The sequence below is a fragment of the Scardinius erythrophthalmus genome (assembly GCF_964197995.2).
Source record: "Scardinius erythrophthalmus genome assembly, chromosome: 24".
NCBI classification, from domain to species: Eukaryota; Metazoa; Chordata; class Actinopteri; order Cypriniformes; family Leuciscidae; genus Scardinius; species Scardinius erythrophthalmus.
Window position 1 is genome coordinate 1,012,367 of NC_138244.1, and position 27,590 is coordinate 1,039,956.

The window sequence follows — 27,590 nt, forward strand, 5'->3', positions numbered from 1 at the left end:
AAAAAAATAGATCTGGGCGTGGCTACACGTGTCTTTCATAGGCATGATAGAGCACCGTCCCTGAAAATGAGAAATTAAGCTGGTCTTTAGACTAACGCACGAACAACACCAAACCAAAAACAAATTGTAGGCTATTTGTAGATTATCCACATCAGGATGGTCAGGTCTGAATTATGAATTTAATGATGCATGAAATTTGATTGCCTACTTCACCATAGTATGAGAAAGGAAATGAAAAAGATAGGCTATATCAGTATCGTTTAATTTAAATGACTAGCCAATACACACTTCTAGTTACAGGTGTTATTTTTTTTTTTTTTTTTTTTCAGTTGTAGCTACTAAATGACGAAAATAAATGTGTCTGCCATGTTATTTTAGTTTTTATGAAAGTTTATTTTCTTCGCTATGTTGCAATACATAATAGGCCTATCAGACTTTTCCCTCCATTTCATAAAAAAAAAAAAAAACACAACAACTGTTTCTCGTTATTGCAAAATCAAAATCTTCCTTGAGACCCAACAGTGATATCCGTTGCATGAGCGAATCTTTTGAGCCGATTCTTTTCAATCAACTTGGTCACAAATAAGATCAAATGCTTCATTTGTGAATTCGACTGATCCAAAGATTAAACTTTCAGCGGTTAACAAGCGAGTCAAGTGAACAATAAACACCTAAATTGATCTCGTCCTGCTCAAATAAGCCAAGATCCGGGAATAATAATATTCTTAGATCAAGTGTGCTCCTAATAATTCATAATAATATCAGACTGAGCTCGTATCGCATTAGAACCCACTCACTGGAGTACATTTATTAGTGTTTCTCTACTTCAACCCTGTTAGAACAACACTTTTTCTGTTATTAATGCTCCTTGAAGACCTCAGAGATAATCTCATTAACTTGACCAATGTTTGGAAGCAAAAGTTAATATATGATGAAATGTGGATGATAAATTTAACATGCAACTGATGGAAGCCTGTAAAGACTCAAAATTGTATATCACCGGCCCATGTATGATAAACTTGAAGATATTGAATGTATGTCACTGTAACCTTGTTTATTTGTCAGGACTACATACTCGTACATACCAAAAATCTCTTTAATATTCAGACTCCTTCAGTTTCTTTCACTACACAATATACAAATGATAAATGGCAGGTTTTATGCACTTTAGTAATCTTTAATTAAGCAAATATTTCAGATATACTATAATTTGATCATTAATTATCCCCCCCCCCCCCTGCCGTGCCACACCACACCACACCCACTCCCCTCCCTTCTTCTCACAGCCACCACGCCCCTTTAAGTTGCATTTTTCAAAAAGATTGTGAGCTAGATTTGAGCTGAAAGAGGGGGGTTTCATGACCCTTGCCCGGCTCGAAACAGTTTCTCTTTCCTTTCAGATTCTGTAAAATCACGTGATTGTTTCTCCTTTAGGGCGGAGTTCTTCTTCAAGCTGCATTTGTAGTGTACAACGTCAAGAATGACTGCAGCTTTACGCACAACATTTGACACAAGAAGAGTTTTAAGATGAAAGCATTGACCAGAACGTACAGAAGATGAACTTAAGAACCTTTCTCTAAAGTGAGTTTCGCTGTTTTTTGTAAAATGAAAATAATGAGAAAGAAAGTTCATGGAGTAGCCTATTCTGTTTAAAAAGCAATGACTTAAAATGCTTATAAATATTTCTGTTCCTCTCCTTGCATTTTCTTTTGGCTCAGTTATTTTTATCTAAATCTTTTGTAGCTGGTGTTTCTACAAAATGCCTTATTGTTGCACTCTATTTATTTTCCTCTTACATTAGGCTATATTCTTTTTCTCCACAGTTTTCAACAAATTCCAACCACTTAACATATAGACTCAAGTTTTATTTATATTTTATAGATAAGAAAAGTTTGATGTTAATCAATCTTCCATTGATATTGACTCACAGTTGATTGGTTCAGTATTTGTTTGTGATCTGTGAGCAAGAGCAAAAGCTGCCGTGGAACAGGTTAGTTAGGGGTTTGCCATATTGTGTGTTCAAATAAACTTGCCTGTATCTTGTTGCTTTGTGTGTCTCTCTAGAAGGAAATGATTTTTACTGTGATCCGAAAACATTTACAGCCATGTGTACATCGACCTGCAATCAAAACCAGATACTCGTTCTATAACACCGTATTTCAGGAGGTTGGGAAAGTAAACCAAACACAGTAGGAGACATTTCAGCAACAGCTTCTGTAAGAATTCTGTAATGCCATGTACTGTTTTATTTGAATGGGATTACTAACATATGATTTTCTTTTGTTTATTGATTGGAATGCAGGTTCAAATGTGTTCCAAACATATGGTAACATTTTATTTTGAAAAATGTCTAAAATGTGCTGGTCTGAAGTCGCTTCATTACTCATAGGTGTGGTTTGGGTGTAACGTGAAATAAACCAATCAGAGCGTCGTCTCACATTCCCTTTAAGAGCAGGCGCGCTTGTTCCATGGCGGATCGCTATTATAACGGCGGATTTGCCAGGAGCGGTTCACAGCCGAGGAGACCGGCGTTCTCGTCAGGGCCGTAAAACACAGAGAAGAAGTGACATTATTGAACTGCTGCAGAGAAGCAAAGTGTGTGTGTGTTGTGCTCACGCTACATTATGGACAAGCATGCGCCCTTAAAATAGCGTCTGAATAACGCGCCGCGCACTTTAGACAAGGTTTCTCCTGGTCAGTGGCGGGATTGTTTTCTGAAACTGCAAAATAGCAGTTTGCGCCGTTTGCATTTCTGAAACTGCAAAATTCTTACGTTTGTGCCGGAACACGCCTCTGCTTTTCGCTGAACCGCCCCGGGAGCGCAAGTTCATTCCCTAATTTACTGACGTGCGTCTGTGGAGGGAAAAGTCCGCTGTGCGTCGGGAGAGAAATAGGAATAATACATGCGTCGTGTACAAAGTCAATTGCGCTGGGTGTGAGATAGAGCCCATTATCTTTACTGTAACCTTGGGCCGATTTACGAAAATTGTCTTAAAAAAGAAGTTAAGAAAGTTTTGATTTTCATTAATCTTTTGACATATAACTGTAAAAAAAAATCGTATCGATTGCAGCTTCGGAGGGTGGGCTTCTGCCAACTGACGCTGAGAAATCGTCTGGACCAGCACCATCTGGTGTGGTCGCTCAGTCTGAGGCCGATGTGGAGCTGAATTGTGGGCTTGAGTAGAACCCTCCACCCAGCCCTGATCGTTCCCGGCTCGATGATTGGTTCCTGGGTTTGGAGTGATGCTCAAAGCTACGCTCTGCCTCAGTTACTTTCTTCCCAGAAGTGCATGAGGAGCCCACTAGTCGTGGAAGGCACCTTTAACTGCCAGGGACACGCTTCACAAGCTCAAGCACAAGCGTCCTCACTACACCCGATGGCGGGGCAGCGAAGATGGTTTAGGTCAGGGGTGCTGGGGGGAGGGGTCACCACTTTTGATTAAGAAACAATATCAAGTCTATAAAACAACATGCGTATCAATGAGAACCAGAACACACCAGACATTTGACTGCAAATCACATTTTTTTGACATGATTGATACTGTTTACCATCGTAATGCAATGGACCAGTCTTCAGGACATAAATAAAAGGGTTATTGAGCTGTTTACCTTGTTAAATACAATGCACAGCGACAGAAAATTAAAAATGAACACAAAAAACCAAGCCAAGGCACTAAAAGAGTTGCATGAGGGTAGTCTTGGCCCAGGATTGATGCTGCGTTTGCTCCTTTAAAGAGCGCACTGCTTGGCATGAGTTTGGTTTGTTTGTTTTTTGAAGGACAGAATATAGATCACCACACACAATAGGATCCCCAATTTATCTAGAAAGCTGCTAATAGTTCTAGAACTGTTTAGCCAAAGTATTTTTCCCGTTTAGCCTTACACATTAGACAGTTATGATTGGACTATGTGTTAGAAATTAGAAATGTAGAGCTTTTTTGTCCCAAATATTTGTGATGAGCACTTGTTGGATGGTTTCATATTTTTGAGTAAAAAAAATCGAATGTGGTTTTTGATGAACTTCTCAATCATTAAACTTAGGACAGAAAGGATAATACAGTACAGTAGAATAGATGAGATTGTCATAGCAAGCAAAAATGACTTATTAACTTATAAAACAGTTATAAAATTATTTTTTGCTCATATGTTTTTTTTTTGTTTTTTTTTTAGGTTTTAATCTTTCAGAACTGAAAAGACTCCCCTTCTTAATTTTACTCAAACTTCAACATTCGCCGGTCATTACTTTGCCTAGATATATCAACAAAACAGAAAGCAGGAATATTAGGATGCATAATTCAGACAAGCATAAGAAAAGTCCTATAAAGCGAGGAAGAGAAGAATATGCATCACCATCTGGAGGTAACACAAAAAAATAAAAAAATAAAAAATATATATATATATATTTTTTTTTTTTTGTTGTTTTTTTGTAGAATATTGATGATATTCAAATGTATGAATATCATAAAACATAGTGTATAATAATTATAGTTGAATTTTTTTTTCTTTTTTCTAATTATTCTATTTCTTGTACCAGGTCAACTTGATCAATTGGAGGCACCATCAAAAAAGATGAAAGGGATGGATCATTTTCTTTGTAACTTTACCAGAAACTATTTCCTCCTTATTGTCTTAAGAATATGCATTAAATCCAGGAGATTTATAATAATATATGAGCTGTAAATTATAAAGTCCTTGCACTGTTCTTGTAGTTGCTTAGCCTAGCTTAGCTGTTTTTACAAAGATTGAGGCTTTTTCATTGACAGGCAGAAAGAAAATATATTCTAAAATGTATTATAATGTATTAATATGCTTTTTATTTGTCTTTAATATGCACGGTTCTTTACTATGCTAATATAACCGGTTTTTTTTGTGTTTATTTAAATTGTTATTTATATTGTTATTTATATTTTACTCTACACAGTTATGGGTGAGATGAAGGCCACCACCTCACCTTCAGCATCTGAGAGTAGGTGCACAGTACATTGTTCACACAGCATTAACATGTAACACACATTTGAGAACAGTAATTCAAAAGGGCAATCTTGAATATGGAATTTTAGCTGATGGATAGTAAGATCTCAGAAAAAAGGTACAAAAGCTGTCACTGTGGCGGTACCTTTTTAAAAGGTACACCTTTGTACCTAAAGAGTGCATATTAGTCCCTCAAAGGTACGTATTGGTAACGTGTACATATTAGAACCCTTTTGAAGGGTACTGTCCCAGTGACAGCTTTTGTACCTTTTTTTCTGAGAGTGTAAATATACAACAATTTGCTATACATAGTAAAGCATTGTAAATTACATTTGTGTTATTTTTCTTTTCTTATGTTTGAAATAGCAGACACTTCCACATCTTTGGACAATGGTATTAAAGAAGACAATGTTAGAAGACAGGACAAAGTTTCAGGAAATAAAAGTAAGTTCATAAAACGTGTTCTAAACTGTGATGAAGTGACTGGAATGAAGTGTTATATAAGCATTTCTCTTTTAATTGTTTGCATGTTTTTATCTACTCTGGATAGACCCTGTAGACTCGCGTCAGCACACTAAACACATCATTGAAAACTACCACGACTCTTCGGTCAGCAATAAGCAAGATCCTCCGGCTCCTCTGAACACCAGTGATTCTAACACAGAGAACGAAACTGAGAGAGATTTAGATTTGGAAATAGAGCCAAATGACTCTCCGTCTCCACCTGATGTTTCTCCTAGCACAGCAAAATCCAATAACCAGTCAGAGACATGTGATAATAACTCTCTTAATGAGAGACCAGCGAGTGAAACATCTGACACCAAACCAGTAATGGACAATCAGGCTGAAGAGGAGAATCATTCCTCTCCAGCAGAAATAAGAGGTTTGTTTACACTCTCAACTCTTTACATGATCAAGAAAGTCTTAACAGCATCTCCAGTAACAACACGCTCTGATATCACTCAGCTTTTCTTCTGTAATTTTCACTTTCCTTTCTGGACTCATCACTTCATTTGAACTCATAATGATAATAATATAAAATACCTAATCATTACCACTCTGTTTAAAAAGTATTGTGTGTCATATGCAGGGGCGTCACTAGGCCCTTTTTAGGGGGGCTTCAGCCCCCCTAAACTTCTGCCCAGCCCCCCTAAAAAATATTTGATTAATACATTTTTGATCGCTTCATCAAGCTGCGTCAAGTTTCGGCTCCTCCCCTTGGGAGCAACACGGGACGGTTCGGTTTCTCATCCAATACCAATAGCCTGCGTTCACCTGCGTTCACCTTCAGCCCTTATCACAGTGTGATAGTTGTTTTTTCTTCCAACAAAAATGAAGCGATCAACACCCATGAAAACATACTTTAGAAAACGATCATGATTTATTTTAATTTACTTTTTAAACTTTAAAACATATTATTTTGTATTTCGGCATTACATTATGCAGCCATGCACAGAAATGATTAAAGACACACATCATTGTCTGAAAGCACTAGATGGCCCAGAGAGAGAAACATCATGTGGAGTTATTTTGTTTTGTATTAATAAATATAGTTTTGTATTAAGTAATAATGAATCAGGAGGAGTGTATCATGATACATATATTAGATAGAGTAGAGTAAAGGGATTTGTGATTTTCTTTTAAGTAGTCTACTTGATTTATAAAAGTGGCAAATTGATAATTCATGTTGTTATTTTTAATAAATAGAAATAAATATAGAACAGATTAATCATATTGCCAATAGACAATTACATTAATACACGTTTAGCTGGTTAGTTAAATGATTTGAAATTAAATAGATTTTCACGGGGTGACTTGATGAATAACCAACCGTATTGTTGATTCTAAAGGCTAAAAAGCTTAAAAAATAAAATAATTTATATTTCATTGTAGATGGACTTAGTTACCTAGATTTCCTGGTAGCTTTGTCTGAGAAAATGATTCATAAATCAACTTGACCCTATGTTTACTTTCTTCACTGACAGACAAAAATGAAAAGCCTATATCAGTCAAAGCTCAGCTTTAGGAGGGGAAAAGACAGAGCAAGATAAAAACAAAGAGAAAAAGAGTGTGATGCTGATGTGGAAAATAAACAGCTGCCCGCACATGGTTTTAAAGCTGTTGTCATCCAATTTTGTTGGCCTTCAAAACATCTTAAAATGCACATATGTAGATCAGAGAAATAAACATTTTCTCGGGGGAGCATGCCCCCGAACCCCCCTAGATACCTCACATTTGGTACCTCGGTGATTATAAAACCCTGCCATATGCATGTTACTGGATGAATGAATGAAACTAGTTAATAATGAGCATTAGACCATAAACTAACTTTTTTTTTCTTTTTTTTCTTTACAACATACCCTCATTGGGGGCTGAGCCCCCCTAAAATGAAAATCCTAGAATCGCCCCTGGTCATATGAAAGTATGATACCCTTCTTCTCAGTTTACTGTGGATTGGTGAATCAGGGAGCCACATGTTATCTGAATGCAGTTCTGCAAACGCTCTTCATGACTGAGAAGTTCAGAACAGCTGTCAAGGAGTGAGTTTATCTCTGACTTGCAAGATCATGATCTTTTATAACACTATTATAGTAATGATAACAAATGCTGTGTTACTCCACAGGTTAGAAATAAAGAGGGAAAAACGTGTTTCTTTTGCACTTCGCATGTTATTCAGCGATTTAGAGTCCAAGACTGGAAGTGTGAAAACAAATGGAGTCACAAATGCTCTACACATTGGAAATTGTAAGTTGATTATGTGCATGAATCTTTACTGTACCATTCTTACTGGTACACATGCACGGAAATATGGAAGACATTTTCTGCCAAATTTAAATAAATTAAATGATTAAAATGAAAATTAAAACCAGATTAACGATTTCATTACAGAAAACAGTACGCAAAATATGTGACAAAATTGAGAAAGAAATTAAATGATTTCATTTTCACAGCATTATCCCTGTCAAATTGAAAAATAAAATGCAATTGGTGATTTCACATTTCATTTTCACTACAGTCTCGCGGCAAGACTGCCAATATTAAAATGAAAAGCCAAACGTGAAAAAGAAACTACAAATACAGTTTTTACAATGCTCTTTAGTAACGCTCACGCAATAATAGTGACACAATTCAAATACAAATGTAAATTTTCGTTTTCATTGTAATTCCTCTTTTATTTCACAGTTTTCATTTTCGTTTTCATTTTCAAAGACAACCTGCATGCAAATTCTATGTTAATGAGTGGGTGTGGCTTATTCTAGTAACGGCGCTGAGACACGCCTTCTGTAAAGCACGTCCCGCATGAGTTTAATGTGTGAAACAAAATTATTTAAATGTGATTATATTGTAATCGAGACGACGAGATGTGGCGAAATCTGTTAGTGAGCTTTTGCGGGAAGCTGCCGCAGCATTAGAACATGGAAACAACCAGCCTGACCATGTTAGTTATGATGTTACTAGACCATAATCGACTATGGGTTCATTCGTGTATTAGGCTGTTTTGTAAATTCAACTATTTGGTTGTACAAAAGTCTTAGTAACACAATTTCTACAACAATTATAGCCAGACATTAATACCCACTGGCTTTAACCGAGGACCTCGGCCAATGTTTCATATTCGCGTCATGCCTAACAACGGCTGCCAACTCTCACGCATTGAGCGTGAGACTCACGCAATTGACACTTTTCACACGCTCTCACGCCACACATCCATTTTCTCACGCACAGAAAAATTGCGGAGCAAAGAGGTACTTTTAATATTAAACTAATTCTCAGCTCTTAGATTCCGTCAGTTGTATTACGAAATTCAGACAAAAATACGTTTGGCGCTTGTAAATGTGACGTGACAGATCGCTGTAGCGCCTCAGTTCAAGTGCACGTGAACCGATCATCTGTTACTTTTTTATTTAAAGATGCAGTACAACTTACCGAAAGTATACATAATATCGACCAATTAGTGTTTTTTAACCATTGAAAGAGGTCAATATATAACAGCAGGAGAACAATTATGTCACATAACGTTACATTTACCTCAGGAAAGCCATTTAATGAGCATGTTAACTGAATAGAAAAAATTGCTTGAGAGGAGATTTTGCTGAGCACTATATTACATATTTATTATATTTTTACTTATGTCATTAAATAATTGTTATTATAACAAAAATACATTATATTTAATTTAATTTGTTATTTTGAACCTTTAATAATACCAGCAGATTGGGCCCTCTATGTTTACAGCATTAGGTGAGATTAATTTTTAAATTAATTTTAAAATAAAATTTAAAATAAACATGTATCCAAATTAGTCAATATTGAATCAAAATCGGAATCAAATCACAAGAATGGAATTAAAATCTTGAAATTTTTGTCAAGCAATAATAAAAACTATCCTACCAGTCATTGTACAATGTAAACATTGTAACATGTTGTCACTAAACTTCATAAAATTCTATTTAGTTACCAAATTATAACCAAAGTTACCATCACTTATTGTAATGCAATATTTGTTTTGACATATTGAAATCGTAAAAAAACGTAATGAAATCGTTAATCTGGTTTTAATTTTCATTTTAATCATTTAATTTATTTAAATTTGGCAGAAAATGCCTTCCATACGAAAACAGTGGAGGGAAAAAGAAAAAATCCACACTTTTCTTTTTTATTTCTAATGAGTTTGAATCCACAGAAGTTCTAAGCAGTTTTATTTCAGTGTGTGAGCAGCAGGATGCAGCAGAATATTATCAGAAGATTCTGAGTGAGATTGATGAAAACCCAGCCAAGGTACGATCTAAACTCATGAGAAGGTGCTGTGTGTGACAGAGTAAAACAGATGACAGTTTCTATTCAGACAGAAACATTGTAAAATGATCTGATAAGCCATGAAATAAGATGCTGAAAAAGTTAAGATTTAAGATGTAAAAGACACTATGGGCCAGATTTACTAATGGGAGCAATTGAGCATAAGAGCGCTATAATCCCATAAAAGCACTGATGGGAGTGTAAAGTTCTGCAGTTGGGTCAACTACCTCGGATGTGTCCTTGACAACAATTTCTATAATTGGTGCAAGTATGGCTATGGAAATTTTAAGGAAGGTAAATGGTAGAATTCTTGCCAGACATGTTTGTTGTTTGGATACACAAAATTTAAAATCACTTGCATCATGTCTAGTGCAGTGTAATTTGGAGTATGAATGTATGAATTCTTGGATGTGATTTGTCTCGTATATGGTTGGATAAGATATAGAAAATCTCAAAATAAATTGATAAGGTAATTTTTAGGGATTATTTGATATATGCATGCTGATGTATCCAGTTTTAGACATATTTGTTGGTTACCTAGAAAGCAAAGTACACCTTAAACTTAAAAAGGTACACAAGAAAATCAATAAAAGAGCTCTTTCATATTTTTTATTTAAAAAAAAAATGAGGGTAAATGAGAAACATTATTATAATACCAAGCAAAGTCTTATGGATATTGCACAAGTTACATCTTGATATTAAAAGTATTTCAAATGAAGTTGGTTTTAGTTTGAAAAGTTAAAATGTTTCTTAGGTTGTTTTAGTGGGGAATTTGTATTAGCATATGGTGTGTTAGTGTATGTGTTAAATTGTGATTTTAAATGTTGTGAGTGTGGAATTGTTATTGTAATTTTGCATTTATACACTACCACTATAACCAGGAGTGAAGATTGTGTTTAACATCAAATGACTGCAATGGAAACAAGTTTTTAACTTAATTGTGTTATCTGTGTCCACAGGTTTTCATTGCTAATTTCTTACTGCGTGTCTTTAGTAAATCCTGACAGTAGCTTTTAAAGGCTAAAAGAGGGTTTGCGCTGGCGCGAGCTGTTAGTAAATCTGGCCCTATAAAATATATACCATTAAAAGTAGTCAAACACCATGGGCTTAACTAAGTGATTCACCATTTTGCAATATTTTACAGATATTCCAGGGAAAGAAGAAACACTCAACCACCTGTATACATGGGTACCATGAACCCATTGAGGAAGAAATTTCATTTTTTTCTTTGGCCATTGCTATGGATCAATATAAAATTAATGTAGTAAGTATTATGTATTATTATTATTATTATTATTAAAAAATATAACCAAAGCTATAATAAGTATAAAATAATAAGGTACTTACAAGTAATTCATCTGACACAAGCTAGATACAGAACTTAAAAAACTGAGAAATACATTGTCTCCTGAGCATTGAAAGAAAAACCTCTAAGCAATTTCAGATCAGAAAAAAATGAATCAGAAATTGAATTTTAAAAATTATCAATTAAAATCCAGGCAGGAATTGGGGTTAATTGTTTGTCTTGGCCATAAAACCCCACTCATTATTATGCTCATACAAATTAATTCTCATGATTTTGTCACCTTGTAAATTTGTACAAATGATAAGTTCAAGATGAATAAATCCAGTCACTTTTTCCCCAGGAGGTACAGTAGTTTTACTGTTTGCCCTGATTTCTTATTCTTAAAATTGCATGTTTCAGGAAGAGAGTCTGAATGCACAGTTTGAAGTGATGCTCATGTACGGAGAGGATCAGCTGTTCTGTGAAAAATGCAACACTATGACTGACATGGAAATGGTGAGCTTCACATTTTACTTAGTTGTTTTGGTTCCACTTTATTTCAATAGTCCACTTTAGACATTCTACTAACTATCAGTAACTTTGCAACTACACGTCTCTCATTAGAGTATTATAGGCTGTAGTCGACTCTCAGTAGACTGGTAGGTTAGGGTTAGGTGTTCGGGTTCGGGTTAGGAGAATAAGTTGGCTTGTAGTTGCCAAGTTCCTTATAGTCAGTAGAATATCTGTTGAGGAGCATCAGAATAAAGAGTTAGCAGATATTCAGCAGACAATACTAATACTCCAATGACTGATAGCTGACATTTAGCTGCAAAGTTACTGATAGTTAGTATGTCTGAAGTGGACTATCGAAATAAAGTGTTACCGTTTTTTCTACATTTTTTTTCTACATTAGTTTCTTTTTAAAATTAATTTTAAGCTTCAATAGTCTTATCAAATCTCTTACGTGTTAATGAAACTATGAGATTTAAAAACATTTATTCTGTGAGAGATATTGTTAGGTAAAAACACTACATGACACATGAAACAAAAGAGACTAATATTGGCAATACAAACAGTATATAATAAATATACAGGTAAATAGATATAACAGTATTTTCTATGAGGTTGGTACAATTGAAAAATTGCTGACTTTATTTTAAATGAGATTATATTTCTTTCAGAAATGTACCATTTCTGAGGTGCCAGAAGTTCTGACTCTACATCTGCAGAGATTTTACTTGGATTACAACTACATGACTTTCAAGAAGAACAACTGTCCTGTTCAAATTCCTCTCCGGTTATCACTGCAGGTCTGACTTCTTTGTGCTTTAAACCCTGTGATCTCTGATTCTGACACTTCACTAAAATACAGCCTGCTGTGAATGTGCTCCGTTGGTTTACTTCTATTGGTTCATTGGTTCAACACAATGCTTATCATAAAACAGATATAACATTACGATGTCCAGTAATCGATTTAAATAGTACATTGATTGGGTTTAAAGGAACACTCCACCGTTTTTTGAAATAGGTCTTATTGACCGTCTCCCCTACATTTAGATAGGTGGGCAAATGCATTTTTGTCTCAGTGCATGCATTGTTTTAGTTTGACAGGGTCGGCGCTAGCTTAGCTTAGCATAATGAATGGAATCCTATGTTGCCACCTAGCATGTCCTGAGTAAAAGTGATATAAAAAAACAAAACAAAAAAAAACGAATTACTTCTTGTGGCCTGCGTATTCACAACGAGTACAAATAGTGATGCAGATTAACACTAGGCGATTTCCTAGGCAGATATTGACTTGGGACCATATTAGGAGGAAGCACAGGCGAAGCACTGGGCGCAGAGATATCACACCCAAGTAGCAGTGCTTCGCCTGTGCTTCCCCCTAATATAGTCCTTAATATATAAGTCAATATCTGCCTAGGAAATCGCCTAGTGTTAATCTGCATCACTATTTGTACTCGCTGTGAATACGCAGGCCACAAGAAGTAATTAGGTGTTGTTGTTTTTTTATTTTTTTATTTTACTTTTACTCAGGACATGCTAGCTGGCAACAAAGGATTCCATTTATTATGCTAAGCTAAGCTTGCGCCGACCCTGTCAAACTAAAACAATGCATGCACTGAGACAAAAATGCATTTGCCCACCTATCTAAATGTAGGAAAGAAGGTGAATAAGCCCTATTTAAAAAAACGGTGGAGTGTTCCTTTAAGTGATCGTTCAATGAGGCCTATTATATGTTGATCCGACTAATTAAAGTGTGTATTTAAGTGGGGTAGAACTTTTGCCAAGCGTGTCAGAGGTTCTGAGTTCTAATCCGCACTCATATAGTTTTTTTTTTTCTTTTTCTCATCAAAATCGATTATGTTTTTCAGTGGTTGTATATCAGGCAGGGACACTTTTTTGTGCTTTTTGTTTTCTAATTTCACCAGAACGAATAGAGAGTCTCTCCACAACGGATTGAAGCGCGCGTCCGAGTGAAGGCTGTGCGCGAGCCAGAAACAAACATATGCTGAGTCCCAATTCACATACTATCCGTCCTAAATAGTATGCGAAACTAGAATTAGTACGTCCCAAATCGTAGTATGTTGAAATGAGTATTCCAAAGATACCCGGATGGTCTACTATTTCCGGTTAGAATTCGCAGTGCAGATCAATGCACACTCTAACGGCTAATATTGCCCACTTGTAACCCATAGAGTGCCGAAGTAATGACGTCACTTTGTAGGCCAACCCGGAAGTTAGCGGCGCATGGGTTCCCTCGATCAAAAAGCAATGCATTTTCCCCATAGACTTTTGGAAAATCGCAAAAAATAAGATCTGTGTTCAACAAAGAGTTGTGACCCTTACACGTTTTGTCTATCAAGATAATCTTTACAAGTTAATCCAAAATGTATACATTTTGAAGCCTAAATAAAGCCGTCGGATATAAAATGCTAACGGTAGGCTATCAACGGACTACAGCACACCATGGTCGCGGATCAACGTCATCATCAAGCTTCCTCAAACTCACTCGCTCGCTCATTATGATCTGCGCTGTGTATGAACCTATTTTTACAGTCTATGGTATGAACACTTATCCAATTTTTCATGAGAAATATTGCCCATTCTGTTTTTCAAAAAATGTTAGAAACTAATTTTGTTTATGCGTGCCTCTCTGAGATTTTTTTAAGCTTTTGTTAATGTTTTATTTATTCGTTTATTATTTTGTTAGTTTATATAAACCTTAATATTATTTTCTTTGTGATTAAGATTATTATGCCTGATCATTGTGCCCCAAATAAACTTTAAAAGATTATCTTTCACTGTATTATGTTTGATTGTATGTTTGCATACCATTTGCTAATTCGCCAGGAAAAAAAACGCGCTTTAACCATCTCAGAAGCACTAACGTTAGCTATGGCCGTATCAATTTCCATGTCCTTTTTCTTAGACGATAGAAAAACCATAGATCGAAGAGAGAACAACTATAAATCTGGACATGAACAGTGCAGCTTAGATGCTGGTTTACTTGCCGGTATTGTACGGGCCAGCATGAGGTACAAGGTTAATCGAGTAAGTAAAACTAGGGAGAGATAGAGGAGTTATAATAGTGTTCTATGTATTTAAGATAACTATACAAATAATCTCTGAACAAGCATAACACAGTTCAATTCCAAACATTTAATATAATAGTTGTATATAATTATATATGTTGAATTTAAAGAGAATTGTCAATAGCAAATGCTTATTATAATATATTATAATTAAACCATATATATGTTCCCTAAATAACACATATATACTCATTTTGTTAACATTTTCTATTTTTACCTGGTAATCCACAAGCCCCAATGTGAGAGCCTGTGTAGTAAATTTTATCTCACATTCACATTACTGTGAGCTGACTGGAGTGTAGTTACAATAGTATACAAGTAGTATGCAATAGTTTAACATTTAATTTGTGTATTTGTCAGACAGGCAACTTACAGTGCATTAAGGCTATACATATCAGCGTGTTCTCTGGGAATTGTCCACGTTTATATAGCACATTAAATATAGTTAACATTTACTACTAAAATAACAAAGATTAATATCATTGCCTGCTTTAACTACCGATGCTGTTTACAAATACAATCATATTATTATAGGTGGGTAAAAGCCAAGTTCACAAGGTGCAGGACCCACCCTTTCTATAATTATATCCAAACAAGTTACAATAAAAGTCAATAAACCAGGTATTATTTTGAATATTTTAATTAAACACATTTCTCAACGTAACGTTATAGCCTTTAATAAAACTGCAGCGGATCTAATCTATTAAACAGTGGCAAAGTAAACAAGCTTTTAGATATTTTAAGAGAAAGACAAAAGGTATTTTAGCTGTTGATTTGGTTATGAAAAACGTTTATTCTTGCTACTGCTAGCCTTTTTTACTCCATCTGGCACGAACCCAGAGTCTCCGCTGGATAACATCGGACGGAAAACAAACGAGATTTCATTCGATGACTTGTGGTTGCATCTCGGGACAAAACAAAAATAACGTTATGTAGGCTATATTAACTGAAAGGTAAACTTCTAAGAACGTGAAGCTGAAACGCGGGCTAGTGAGAGCTTTCATGTTTGTCATGATGACGTCTAAAGTCCCCGCCAAAGGATGTAGTCCCTTTTAGCAACTTGTTAGCAACCACCGTTTTTAAGACACAATAAAGTTTTAAAAAATCACAAGCAGGTTATAACTGGTGTGTTTTATGTCATAGATCAAAACGTGAAAATATTTAGAGGCTTTGTTAACCACAGACCTTATTTCAGGCGATTTAGCAAAAACCCATTCAAAAAACCCATAGACTTTAGGGCGAGGGAACCCGTAGTGCTAAAATGCTAACTCACTTCCGCGTTTTGGCCTACAAAGTGACGTCATAACTTCGGCACTCTATTGCGTGCGGGAGGGAGGAGCTTTGTGGTGATGGTGGTGATGTAAACCTGGCAGTCGGATGCAGCAGCGGAGATGTGCCGTCAGTTTTTAAGTGTAAGAATTCAAATGTTTAACCCTAATTAAAGTTATATTTTAATGTCTCGTAATATTAATGGGTATATGTTGTGCCAAAAAAGTACCGTGTTTATCTTGTAGGGTCCGATGAAGATACCGAGCGCCTCATTGGGGTTATCAGGCTAAAAAACAATAAATAAAAAGGCTCTAGTTCAGTGTCATGCAAGTGTCTTTTTTATGTATTTCTTTTTATGTTTCTGTCCGAGTAGTAATACTGTGGCTGTACAAATGTTAACTTTATCAGTCCAACCAAAGAAACATGGTTACTACACTTTTACTATAGTAAAAGCATGGTTAATTTTCATCAGGGTATTTTTAAGTATTATACATAAGTATAAGATTAAGTATAAAATACGTTAAACAATAGTTACACTATAAACCTTAAATATTTTAACTCGGAAAATAAGTAACGTTAGCTTTCGTTACACACATTTGCACATGAACGTCAGAACCAGCCGCCTCACAAACGACCTGCGTTTGGTTGATCTACGACGACGCCCTGCTTCACTCCTCAATTTGGTAAACACATTGTAAATGTATTGTGGAAAAAAAGATGGGAATAGTAAATAAAATTATATTGGATATATAAGAATGAATGAAGTGTACATTTTTTGTCACGGTGTGCGTAACTAGGCAACCACGTTCTCGTTTACGTTGCATGACGTCATCGAAGTATGTCCCAGAACGTGCATACTCTTTTGCTACACACTCAAAAGTATGTACTTTTTCATCACAAAAAAGTACACACTTTTAGGTCGTAGTATAAGTAGACGAAATGGAACTCAGCAATAGTATCCGCGCCACTGATTGCAGCGGCAACGAGCACTTTGATCAGTTGATTTAAAAAACAAAACATTTCAGCGCTAGATCGCCTCTTATTTAAAAAACAAACTAAATGAATGCTCTGCTGGTTAACTGGAGATGTTTTGTTTATTTGTATTGGTACATTCATGCCACGAGATGTTTCAAAAGTGGTGGGGACAATATCGACCTTAGAAAATAGTGGTGGGAACATGACCCACCTGCAAATTACGCCTATGCCCAATATAGACATTTCTATAGAGTAGTGGTCTCCAACATCCTGCAGATTTCAGCTCCAACCCTGATCAAACACACCTGAACAAGCTAATCGATGTCCTCAGAGTTACTTAATACTTAAAGACAGGTGTGTTGAACTGAAGTCTGCAGGACAGAGGCTCTCCAGGAGCAGGGTTGGAGACCACTGCTATGGTGTATATAGACATTTTATCAGTCAGACCTCTAAGTAAGCATGAATGTGCACAGTACCAATACTTAAATATTATAATCTGCTATTTCAGGAAGAGGGTGGTGTTCATTATGTCTATGACCTGTATGCTATAGTCAATCACACTGGTTCCCTCAGTGGTGGACACTACTATGCTGACATCAAGTCATTTAAGGACCATCAGTGGTATCGATTTAACGACTCCACTGTGAACAAGGTGAGTTTATCTCTCTTTAATAATATACTCATTACGCACATTCACAGCTAGATGTCCAATAGCTGTTTTTGTGTGGACACACAGTAAGTCACATTGTCAAGTATGCAAATATATTTCTGCATTTAAACTTCTGAGTCCTTGATTGTTTTTGGTGCAATCTTTTTTATTTGTGAATAAATGGGAAGACTGTGGGACAGAATCTTTGCCCTTGTGTTTTTACAGATTGATAATGTCAGTGTCAGGTAAGAGACTTTATGATGTCACTTAATAAAAATACTTTACATTTTACTAGTGTTTTAGTGTATGAACTGTCTAATCTTAGAGCTACTAGGGGCTACATTGGGATTGGGATCCCGGTACCCTATGCTAATCTCGCGGGAGGGGGGGTGGTTTGACATTTGTGGTGCTATAGCATTACTTTATCTTTTGGTCAGTTTAATTAACACAATGTTTTATCTCTGTTCTTCTGAATGTCTAGCATAGCCCTAATATTTGTGTAATTTTTTCACAATTTCTACAAGCTGTAACAGAGTGTTTGCGGGTGTGGGCAATAATGGTCAGAAACTCAGGGTGAATGGGAAAACTGTCCCGCACAGGGCTGTAATATGGACCACTCTTAACTGTAATGTAGAAACATTTTCTGTAAAGCTGCTTTAAAATTGTATGAATTGTGAAAGGCACTATGAAAATGAATGTGAACTGAATTTTATTGGCAGCCAGGAATCTGTGCAAATGCACTGTGGAATCATCAGTGTAGTGATGCAGTTTGTAGCGCATCATTGCAGTTTAAATGTTGCATTTATTTTTAACAGATACATCGACTCTGACACGGCATGCTTGCTTTTCTTCAGAAAATGTAAGCAAAAGTTTCAATATTGTGTAATATTTTCTCATGTGTATTTATTTTCACATACAATAATTATAGACAAAGCCAAACCTGAAAACTATTAATCAAATATCAAAGCAAGTATTATACTGGAAAAATATCAAACTCATCAGAAAAACATGCCTCTAACAATATTTTTTTTCTTTCTCAAAACTCCCAAAACAAACAATCCACTGCAGTTTCCAGCTCAGATGTAAAAAACCAACAACTTTTAATCCTTTACACACAAATTATGGTTACAGGGGTAGATTATGGATTAATAAAGACTTAATTTTGTGCGGCTCCTCACACAATATAATATGACCTAAAAACACTTTTACTAAAGCGCATGATTTGTAAACTAATATAATTTACCATTCGCAAGCAATCCACACGTATGGAGCTGGTTCTGTAAACTTGCTCAGTAGCCCCACTGGTACAGCACTGCTGTTTTTATGTGAAGCACGAGTCACGGTAAAAGAGCTCAAAGACTTGTGGTATGGTTGCTTCAGCAAATGCGTTTTTATCTCCCGTTTGCTTTTGTTAACACTATCGATCGGGTTTAGTGTCAGTGCTACGTTAATTTAAAAAACGATAGAGCATTAACTTTTTAGCGCCACTCAACGGAAATTTCATTTCCAAACAGCCATGATACGTGAAAAAACAGATTTAATTTAAATGAATAATTTAGCAGACATTTTTATCCAAAGCGACTTGCAAATGAGAGTAAAGCAATCAAACAACAATAGGCAACAATATGTAAGTGCCATGACCAGTCCCAGTTAGTCCCGCACAGTACATGTAGCAATGTGTGTGTGTGTGTGTGTTTTTAAATAAAAATAAAAAATGAAATAAAAACATAAATAGATTAGTAAGTGTTAGTATTAATGGTCAAGTGTTGAAGAAGAAGATGCGTCTTTAGCAGTGTCTTGAAAATAGCTAAAGGCTCTGCAGCTTGGGTGGAGTTAGGCAGGTACGAACTGAATAAAAGTCAAGTCAAGTCATCTTCATTTATATAGCGCTTTTAACAATGTAGATTGTTTGTTTCAAAGCAGCTTTACAGAGATAAGCGTATAATTTAAGGTAACAGAGATTGTTTCGGCTTTACAGCAGAGTTAAGTTATTTTCCATCTAAAGTTAGTTTTGATTGATTCGCTTCCGTCGCAATGATCATTTGTTATTAAATTAGGGGCCGCTAAGACGACACCATTCCCTCTACACAGACTTTAAACGCGAACTTGTGAGAAACACTGATGGCGTTCACATGCGCATTTAGAATGGGTTCTATAGTTATGTGCGTTTGAATATATGTGTGCAGGTTTGTAATTCCCTACAAGCCAAGCCTAAACAAAGTACTGGGCTTTCCTTATAAATGTTGATACAGAATTTTATTTTATTTTGTCACTTCGGGGTAGGAACGCAAAACGAAATTCCCAACACCGCCTTATCTGTAGAGTGGTAGTGGGATCCTCCATAGGGAGAGACTAGTTGGCACTTCAGCACTGCGTTGTCATCGGTCCAGGCGAAGGTCCTTCGTCAGATCTGGATCCGGCAGGCTGCAGGAAAACCTCGGGATAAACACAGACACTAAAATTAGCGTAGATGCTAATATATTGTCTTGGCTAAATGTAATTTACACGAGACTAGGTAATGATCTGAGATGTCATCGCTCTGCTGCAAAATTTCAACGGCATCAACATCTATTCCATGTGATAATATTAGATCTAGAGTATGATTACGACGATGAGTAGGTCCTGACACGTGTTGTCTAACTCTAATTAATTCTGATAGAAAGTCCGCAAATTCTTTGATAAAGTCTGTATGGTGTCCTGGTGGCCTGTATACAGTAGCCAGCACAAATCTCAAACGTGATTTATCGTTTACACTATATATTTTTACATTAAGCACTAACACTTCAAAATAATTATATTTAAAACTTGATTTCTTAGTGGTTTAGAAAATATTACTATAAATTACAGCAACACCACCCCCTTTGCGTTTCAGACGAGGCTCATGTTTATAACTGTAATCTTGCGGGGTGGACTCATTTAAAGTAATGTAATCGTTTGGCTTTAGCCAGGTTTCTGTCAAACACAGCACATCTAGGTTATTATCTGAAATCATATCGTTAACAACGAGTGCTTTTGAAGTAAGCGATCGAATATTCAGCAACCCAAGCTTTAGCATTTGCTCATCTGTATTATAGCTGTTTTTTATTTGTTGAACATCAATTAAACTATTGGAGCTTTTTAACCTTAGATGGGTTTGGATGTTTTTTGGATTTCACATCACCAGATTCAAGGTAATCTGTTTTGGATAAAACTGAACATGCTTGTATAGGTCCACCCACTGGACATTTCACTTTGAAAATGTTTCAAAACATGGAAGAAGCAACATAATGTCATTTTGCAGAAAAGTCACCACAGGCCTGTTTATTCCAATGAGCCTTGGTTGGAAAATATGAAGTATGCAAAAGCTTAGAATAACTAAGTCAAATATAATCACTAAAAATAAAATTAAGATAATTGTTTTGGAAATCACTAGTGTGAGAACTCTTGAGTGGTTTTCAATCCTGGTCATGGGGACCCACAGCACTGCACATCTTGCATGACTTCCTTGCTTTAAAAAACGAATTAAGATCACCAGCTCGTTAGCCGAGAGCTCCATGAGCTGAACTGTGTGTGTCATGAAGAGTCATAGAAATTGTGTGCAGTGCTGTGGGTAAACCACTGCTTCTTTATAATATAGCATTTATTATTATTATTTAAGCTGTTGTTCTTTTTCTTATTCTCATTTAAAGCGGATGCTCAGCAAGAAAAGACAGTCATGAGATCAGACAAATCTAAAGGTCCACAGAGTAAGAGGACCAGCAATCAGACTGAAGAGGAGAATCATCCGTCTCCAGCAGAAATAAGAGGTTTGTTTTCATACAGATCTTCACACTCTCAACTCTTTACATGATCAAGAAAGTCTTAAAGGTGGGGTATGTGATTCTCTTTTTTGTCCATTTTTTCAAAATCACTTGAAATCCTATTCCTAACCCACTTACAGCCACTGAGTTAGAAGCACCGAAATGAAAATTAAGCAATAGGTGGGTTTCAGTCACGTGATTATGATGACGCGCGAAGGCGGGGCGACTTCAGATGGAGGGCAGGAAGTAAACACGGAGAATACGTCTATGGAGGAAACCGTTGCGGAGTGTCCCTATTGTGCCTTTATCCGATTTTTTTGACAGTCCGTTTACACGTTCTTTCAACTGTGACCCATATCCGATTCATGCGTTTACACTTGCCATACTATCTGAAACATCGCGCATGCTTAAAGGGTTAAATTCTCTTGCACAGATGGACGAACGTGAAATATGCTTGATCCTAGCTCTGCGATATACAGTATGCTAAGTACACCAGACATCACCATGATTATGAGACGGAAGAGGACGAAAAGTGGCATCATTGCACATATACTTCAGTTATTGTGTGTGAGAGAGATCTCAGGACTGGTGGGAGCATATTGTGTTTAAATATTGGCTTCGACCACGGAGACGTTGCCTAAAATGCCTCAGAAAATACGATCCGCCTGACAGTCGCATTGTCACATATACTATTTATTTCCACATATGAATGAGGCCTGAAACCGATCTGGAAATATCCGAATGCATGCGTTTTTTTGCCTGTTTACACTGTCATAGAACACATCGGATCTGTGTCACATACAAGCAAAAAATCAGAATTGGGTCACATTTCACTGACAGTGTAAACGAGACCTAAGTAAATGAGCATTTAACGACAACATAATGCTATATAAACACAGACACGATAAAAAACGTTGGCTAGCTAACATACCTCCGACGAAGTGGTCGCTGCAGACATGGGCATTAACAGACTCTGCTCCTCCCGACAGCAGATGTAACTTACGTTTAAAAAAACACTTTTTACTTTGAGCTTTTTACATTTCTCACCTTTATGAGTGACAATCTTCGGTACTCTATAAAAAACCTTTCCCTTTTCTCGATTAGAACGATTGGAGCAGCCGTAAACTACACAAAACATTGGCATTTTTCAGACGGCAGATCCTCAGCTATTTCACTTCCTGCCCTCCATCTGAATTTCGCGCTCTCGCGATGCAGCAGCGTGACGTCACGTGAAACCAACCTATTTAATCATCTGTGGAACGGGCAGGACTCGAAAAACTCCAGCCAATCATTTCCAAGACCACCTAGAATCATTGGAAAGTAAGTTCGTCAATCAAACGGTCATACCATACCCCTTCCCCCCATCCCCCTCGCGCGCATCGAATGGGTGGAGTCAGGGCCAGCGTTGGAGGAAAGAACGTTGGACCATTTGAGTTGTGTATTTTCAAAATCTGTTGGCCGTTTTGCAAATCCCATACCCTACCTTTAACAGCATCTCCAGTAACAACACGCTCTGATATCACTCAACTTTTCACTTTCCTTTTATTATATATAAGTATTTGTATATTATTCAAGTTGGTTAATATTTAGTGTAATTAATATTCAGGAGTCTGATAACAAATATGACATTTGCAACAGTGTTGCTGTAGTGAATATCATCCGTGTTGTGATTCAGCTGTATGACTCAACGAGACAAGAGTGCAGTTATACTGTATGTTAGCACACTTGAAACACTGCAGTCAGATTAGAGGCTGGATTATTATATTACACAAGATAACAAGAGTTCCTCTTTCATTGCATCTGCTCTGACCTGCTCTGAAACTGTTCCAATTTAGACGTTTTCGCATCACTTGTATCAGGGCTTCAACACACTTCTCAACACAAACGTCATGCATACAAATCATAAAGAGCATTACACATGTCATATGTTCTGTGGAAAGTGAAAAAGTCTTGCTTTATTGTAATTATTGTTTTGGTTCTTTCCCCAAGAAGAAAAAGAAAACCCTGAAAAAGAAAAACCTAAAGAATCGAGAAGACCAGAAGGTCATGTGATCTCCACAGCAGATTCAGATGATGATGAGGCAGGAGCACAAATTACCAGCTTGTCAAAATTTCCACTCCGGCAGGGTTTGAAATTTGTCTTTATCTTACAATACGCAATTCGTCTTTGTTTATTAGGATATGTATTAACACCATTTAAGCTGGCTATAATTAAACCGCAACTTGATCCTACAGAATTAGTCAATTACAGGTCGATCAGTACACAAGTTCAGTATGGCGTACCACAAGGCTCAGTACTAGGACCGCTGCTGTTCACTCTGTACATGCTACCCTCACACACACACACACACACACACACACACACTCTGTGCATGCTACCCTTAGGAGATATCATTAGGAAGCATGGCATTAGTTTTCACTGTTATGCCGACGATACTCAGCTCTATATTTCTTCACGCCCAGACGAAACTTACCAATTCACAAAATTAACGGAATGCACAGCTGATATAAAAAACTGGATGACTCGTAATTTCCTACTAAATTCTGAAAAAACAGAGTTTCTAATTATTGGACAAAAAACGTCCTCACGTAATAACCTAGAATACTGTCTAACACTTGATGGCTGCTCTGTTAAGTCTTCGTCGTCGGTTAGGAACCTGGATGTGTGTGTTCGTGTGTGTTCGTGTGTGTGTGTGTTCGTGTGTGTGTGTGCTCTTTGATACCAATCTTTCATTTGAAAGTCACGTGTCTAGTATCTGTAGAACTGCATTTTTCCATCTTAAAAATATATCTAAATTACGCCATATGCTCTCATTGACAAATGCAGAACAATTAGTTCATGCGTTCATGACCTCAAGGCTAGATTATTGTAATGCTCTACTGGGTGGTTGCCCTGCACGCTTAATAAACAAACTACAGCTGGTCCAAAACGCAGCAGCTCGAGTTCTTACCAGAACCAGGAAGTATGACCATATTAGCCCGGTTCTGTCAACACTGCACTGGCTCCCTATTAAACATCGCATCAATTTTAAAATATTGCTGATCACTTACAAAGCACTGAATGGTTTAGCTCCGCAGTGCTTGAGCGAGCTCTTAACGCATTATAGTCCGTCACGTCTATTGCGATCTCAAAATTCCGGCCAGTTGATAATACCTAGAATATCAAAGTCGACTGCTGGCGGTAGACCCTTCTCCTATTTAGCACCAAAACTCTGGAACAGTCTTCCTACCATTGTCCGGGAAGCAGACACACTGTCAGTTCAAAGCCAGATTAAAGACACATCTCTTTGACCTAGCATTCACATAATAAAAATAATAATAATTTGCTACATTTATATAGTGCTTTTTCTGAGACCTCAAAGCGCTTTACATAGAAGGGGGGTTAGTGGTTCTCCTCAACCACCACCAATGCGACGGCAGCCATATTGCGCCAGAACGCCCACCACACACCAGCTTACTGGTGGAGAGGAGACAGTGATGAAGCCAATCGGTATATGGGGATGATCAATTCTAGACTTCTATAATTCAATGTTAGGCTGCATAGATCAGGTCAGCCGGAACCGGGAACACTTCCCATAAATCCTGATGTACTTGTTACATCATGAGAAGAATGGCGTCTACACTAATTTTAGTGTCTTTGTTTATCACCCGAGGTTTTCCCGCAGCCTGCCGGATCCAGGCCGTATCCAGATCTGACTAGGAGATTCGCCTGGACCCGATGTAATAGCGGGGTGCTAAAGTGCCAACTAGTCTCTCCCTATGGAGGATCCCTTTCCCACTCTACAGATAAAGCGCAGTCAGGAAAATTTGGTTCGCGTATCTACCCCGAAGTGACAAAATTCTGTATCAAAATGTTAAGGCCAGACAAGTAGATTTTTAAGGCTTGGTTTGTAGGGAATTACAAACCTGTGCACATACAGTATATTCAAACGCGCATCCCAATAGACTGAACTCGTAATACGCATGTGCACGCCATCAGCGTTTCTCCCAGGTTTCGCGTTTAAAGTCTGTGTAGAGTTTCCTGTTAGAACGGTGTGTGTTAGCGGCCCCTAAGTTAATAACTAACGATCGTTGTGACGGAAGTGAATCAATCAAATTAACTTTAGCTTGAATAAACTTTAGCTTTATTCAAGAACTGCTATAAAGCCAAAACAATCTCTGTTACTACCCTTGTATCTCTGTAAAGCCGCTTTGGAACAATCTACATTGTTGTTTGTTTCTTAAAATATACAGAACATCATCTCGAAGGAGACTATTAAAATGATTTCAAGAGATATAAATGACTAAAATTTCCATTGAAACCAAACAGATTTGAATACATTGCTTTGTGTTGTTGATCACATTTAAGATAATTAAAATAACATTTAGATACCCTAATGTTCAATAATCTGTGGAAATAAAATGAAAAAAGTGATTTTTTTTAAAAAGATTCTTACTATTTCAGTTTCTACAGAAAAAAATGTATTTAATCAAAGCCAATCTTTTCATATTTCATTCAAAATACTGTATGTACTTGGCATTTAAAAAGTAATTGTGAATGACCCAAGAATAAAAATGTGTAAGCTGAGGATAAAGACAGGTCTTAATCATGTACATTTTAATCTACGTAAATGTCAGTACATGAAAACAATATAATAAAAGTCTTGGGATACAATCCCATATTAAGGGGTTTGAGTGTGTTATTTCAATGCAAAGTCATTAGCAATGCATTTAACATACTGGTGTGTTCCCGGAGCAGCCTGAAATAATGCTGTTCTGCTCAAAGTCATAATAACTAAGAGGTCATTCCTATGAGCAAAACAATAATGAGATATTATAAATCATTGTACTTTACATGACAACTCACTGATGCTGCCTTCCAGGTATCCTTTGAGAAAATGAACACAGTTTATGTGGATTAATACATAAGCCATAACTTTATTGGATTATATGAACTATAGTAGGGCTGGTGGACGATATTCCCCAAAATATGTTCATAATATTTTTTCATATCAGTCGGTATTGATATTTATCACAATATTTATTTACCAAGGAAATGTTTTCCACATATTTGTTAGACCTTAAGAATGAATGTAGCATACCTTTTTTGTTTATATTTACTTTCCACAGAGTAAGCTTCCTTTTAATTTAAGGCTCCATTAAATCATTTTTATTTTCCCCTAAATTCTGTTTGCCATTTTATTTTTTCTGGATTCTTTAAAGTTTTATAATAATTAAATGAATGAAATTAACAAATTGATCAATCTTTTAAAGTGTAATAAAATGAAAATATACATTAAATACAACAAAACATTGCGTTTTAATTCATCAAATATGATAAATATGATGATAACTGTAGCCTATACTGTAAATTAAAAAAATATCTTGGTTGTATTTTATTCCCCAGGCCTAAACTATAGGATAATAGATGTTTCACAGACCATTTACACCATATTCATTTCCTGTTCTCTGTGCAGACGTACTGTAACAGATGCAGAATCACATGACTTACAAGAAGAGTTTCTGTTTTGTAGAAAATGAAAGTGTGTGTGTACAGGGTGTGTCTTAGAATACTGTACAGCAAGCTGTTATTTGGAACAGCCCATGTGACTCAATCCCAGTGTTATCTCATCATTTAGCAATAAAAAAAGATAATTCTGCCTGACAATGCTGATAATGACTAGGACTGGCTGGTTATTTTGCCATAGTCAGTAAAAGTGTAGAGAGTGAACAGCAGTGGCGTGCACAGTTGTTCTGAAATGAGGGGGCAAAGTTAACATAGTTTTGGATCATCAGTCCATCAGCGCCCAGTAAACACTCACAGACACGAGATCTGAATGCCCACTGAATAATTTCACTGATCACATTCTCAGGTTATGTCAAGTTTAAATGTGACGTGGCGAAGTGGTCTTATCAAGTGGTTAATTTCTTTGTAAATTTTAATAAGTATTCCTATTAGTGATGGGAATTCCGGTCATTTTTGGGAGCCGAATCATTTGGCTCAGCTCAGCAATTATAGCTGACTCTTTCGGCTCTCAAATGGCTCTTCATTTAGTACCATTTCTGTCTTTTAGAATTCATTAAAATTTTGCGTTGTTTTGTCCCATGCACATGTCACTTAAATTCAGTGTAATTAACATGGATCAACATTATCTCAGTGTCAGGGTTTCACAGATGATGCAGACAAGATGGTAAGTTTAATGCTTTAATTGCAGAATGAATCGGAGATGAAGACAATAGGTGAGTAACAGCAACACAGATAATCAGAATATGCTTAGCTGAATGAAAAA

General features: G+C 36.5%; 1 protein-coding gene across 3 annotated transcripts in view; it reads left to right on the forward strand.

Moving 5' to 3' along the window:
* Positions 1–4,837: 4,837 nt before the first annotated feature.
* Positions 4,838–27,590, forward strand: part of LOC308684459 (ubiquitin carboxyl-terminal hydrolase 50-like) — a 50,868-nt gene continuing 28,115 nt past the window's right edge. Inside the window, exons 1-14 of one of the 3 annotated variants that reach the window (XM_081355691.1) lie at positions 4,838–4,966; positions 5,338–5,415; positions 5,522–5,854; positions 7,415–7,511; positions 7,595–7,716; positions 9,680–9,750; positions 10,913–11,032; positions 11,474–11,569; positions 12,235–12,363; positions 17,402–17,545; positions 17,768–17,787; positions 18,358–18,401; positions 21,211–21,327; positions 23,311–23,448. In XM_081355691.1, the coding sequence (XP_081211817.1) occupies positions 4,924–4,966; positions 5,338–5,415; positions 5,522–5,854; positions 7,415–7,511; positions 7,595–7,716; positions 9,680–9,750; positions 10,913–11,032; positions 11,474–11,569; positions 12,235–12,363; positions 17,402–17,545; positions 17,768–17,787; positions 18,358–18,401; positions 21,211–21,327; positions 23,311–23,448 (1,552 nt within the window). In that variant the 5' untranslated portion in view covers positions 4,838–4,923. Of the gene's footprint in view, positions 4,967–5,337; positions 5,416–5,521; positions 5,855–6,546; positions 7,512–7,594; positions 7,717–9,679; positions 9,751–10,912; positions 11,033–11,473; positions 11,570–12,234; positions 12,364–17,401; positions 17,546–17,767; positions 17,788–18,357; positions 18,402–21,210; positions 21,328–23,310; positions 25,985–27,590 lie in introns of those variants that run through there. The other 2 variants (XM_081355689.1, XM_081355690.1) reach the window with 2 other exon arrangements.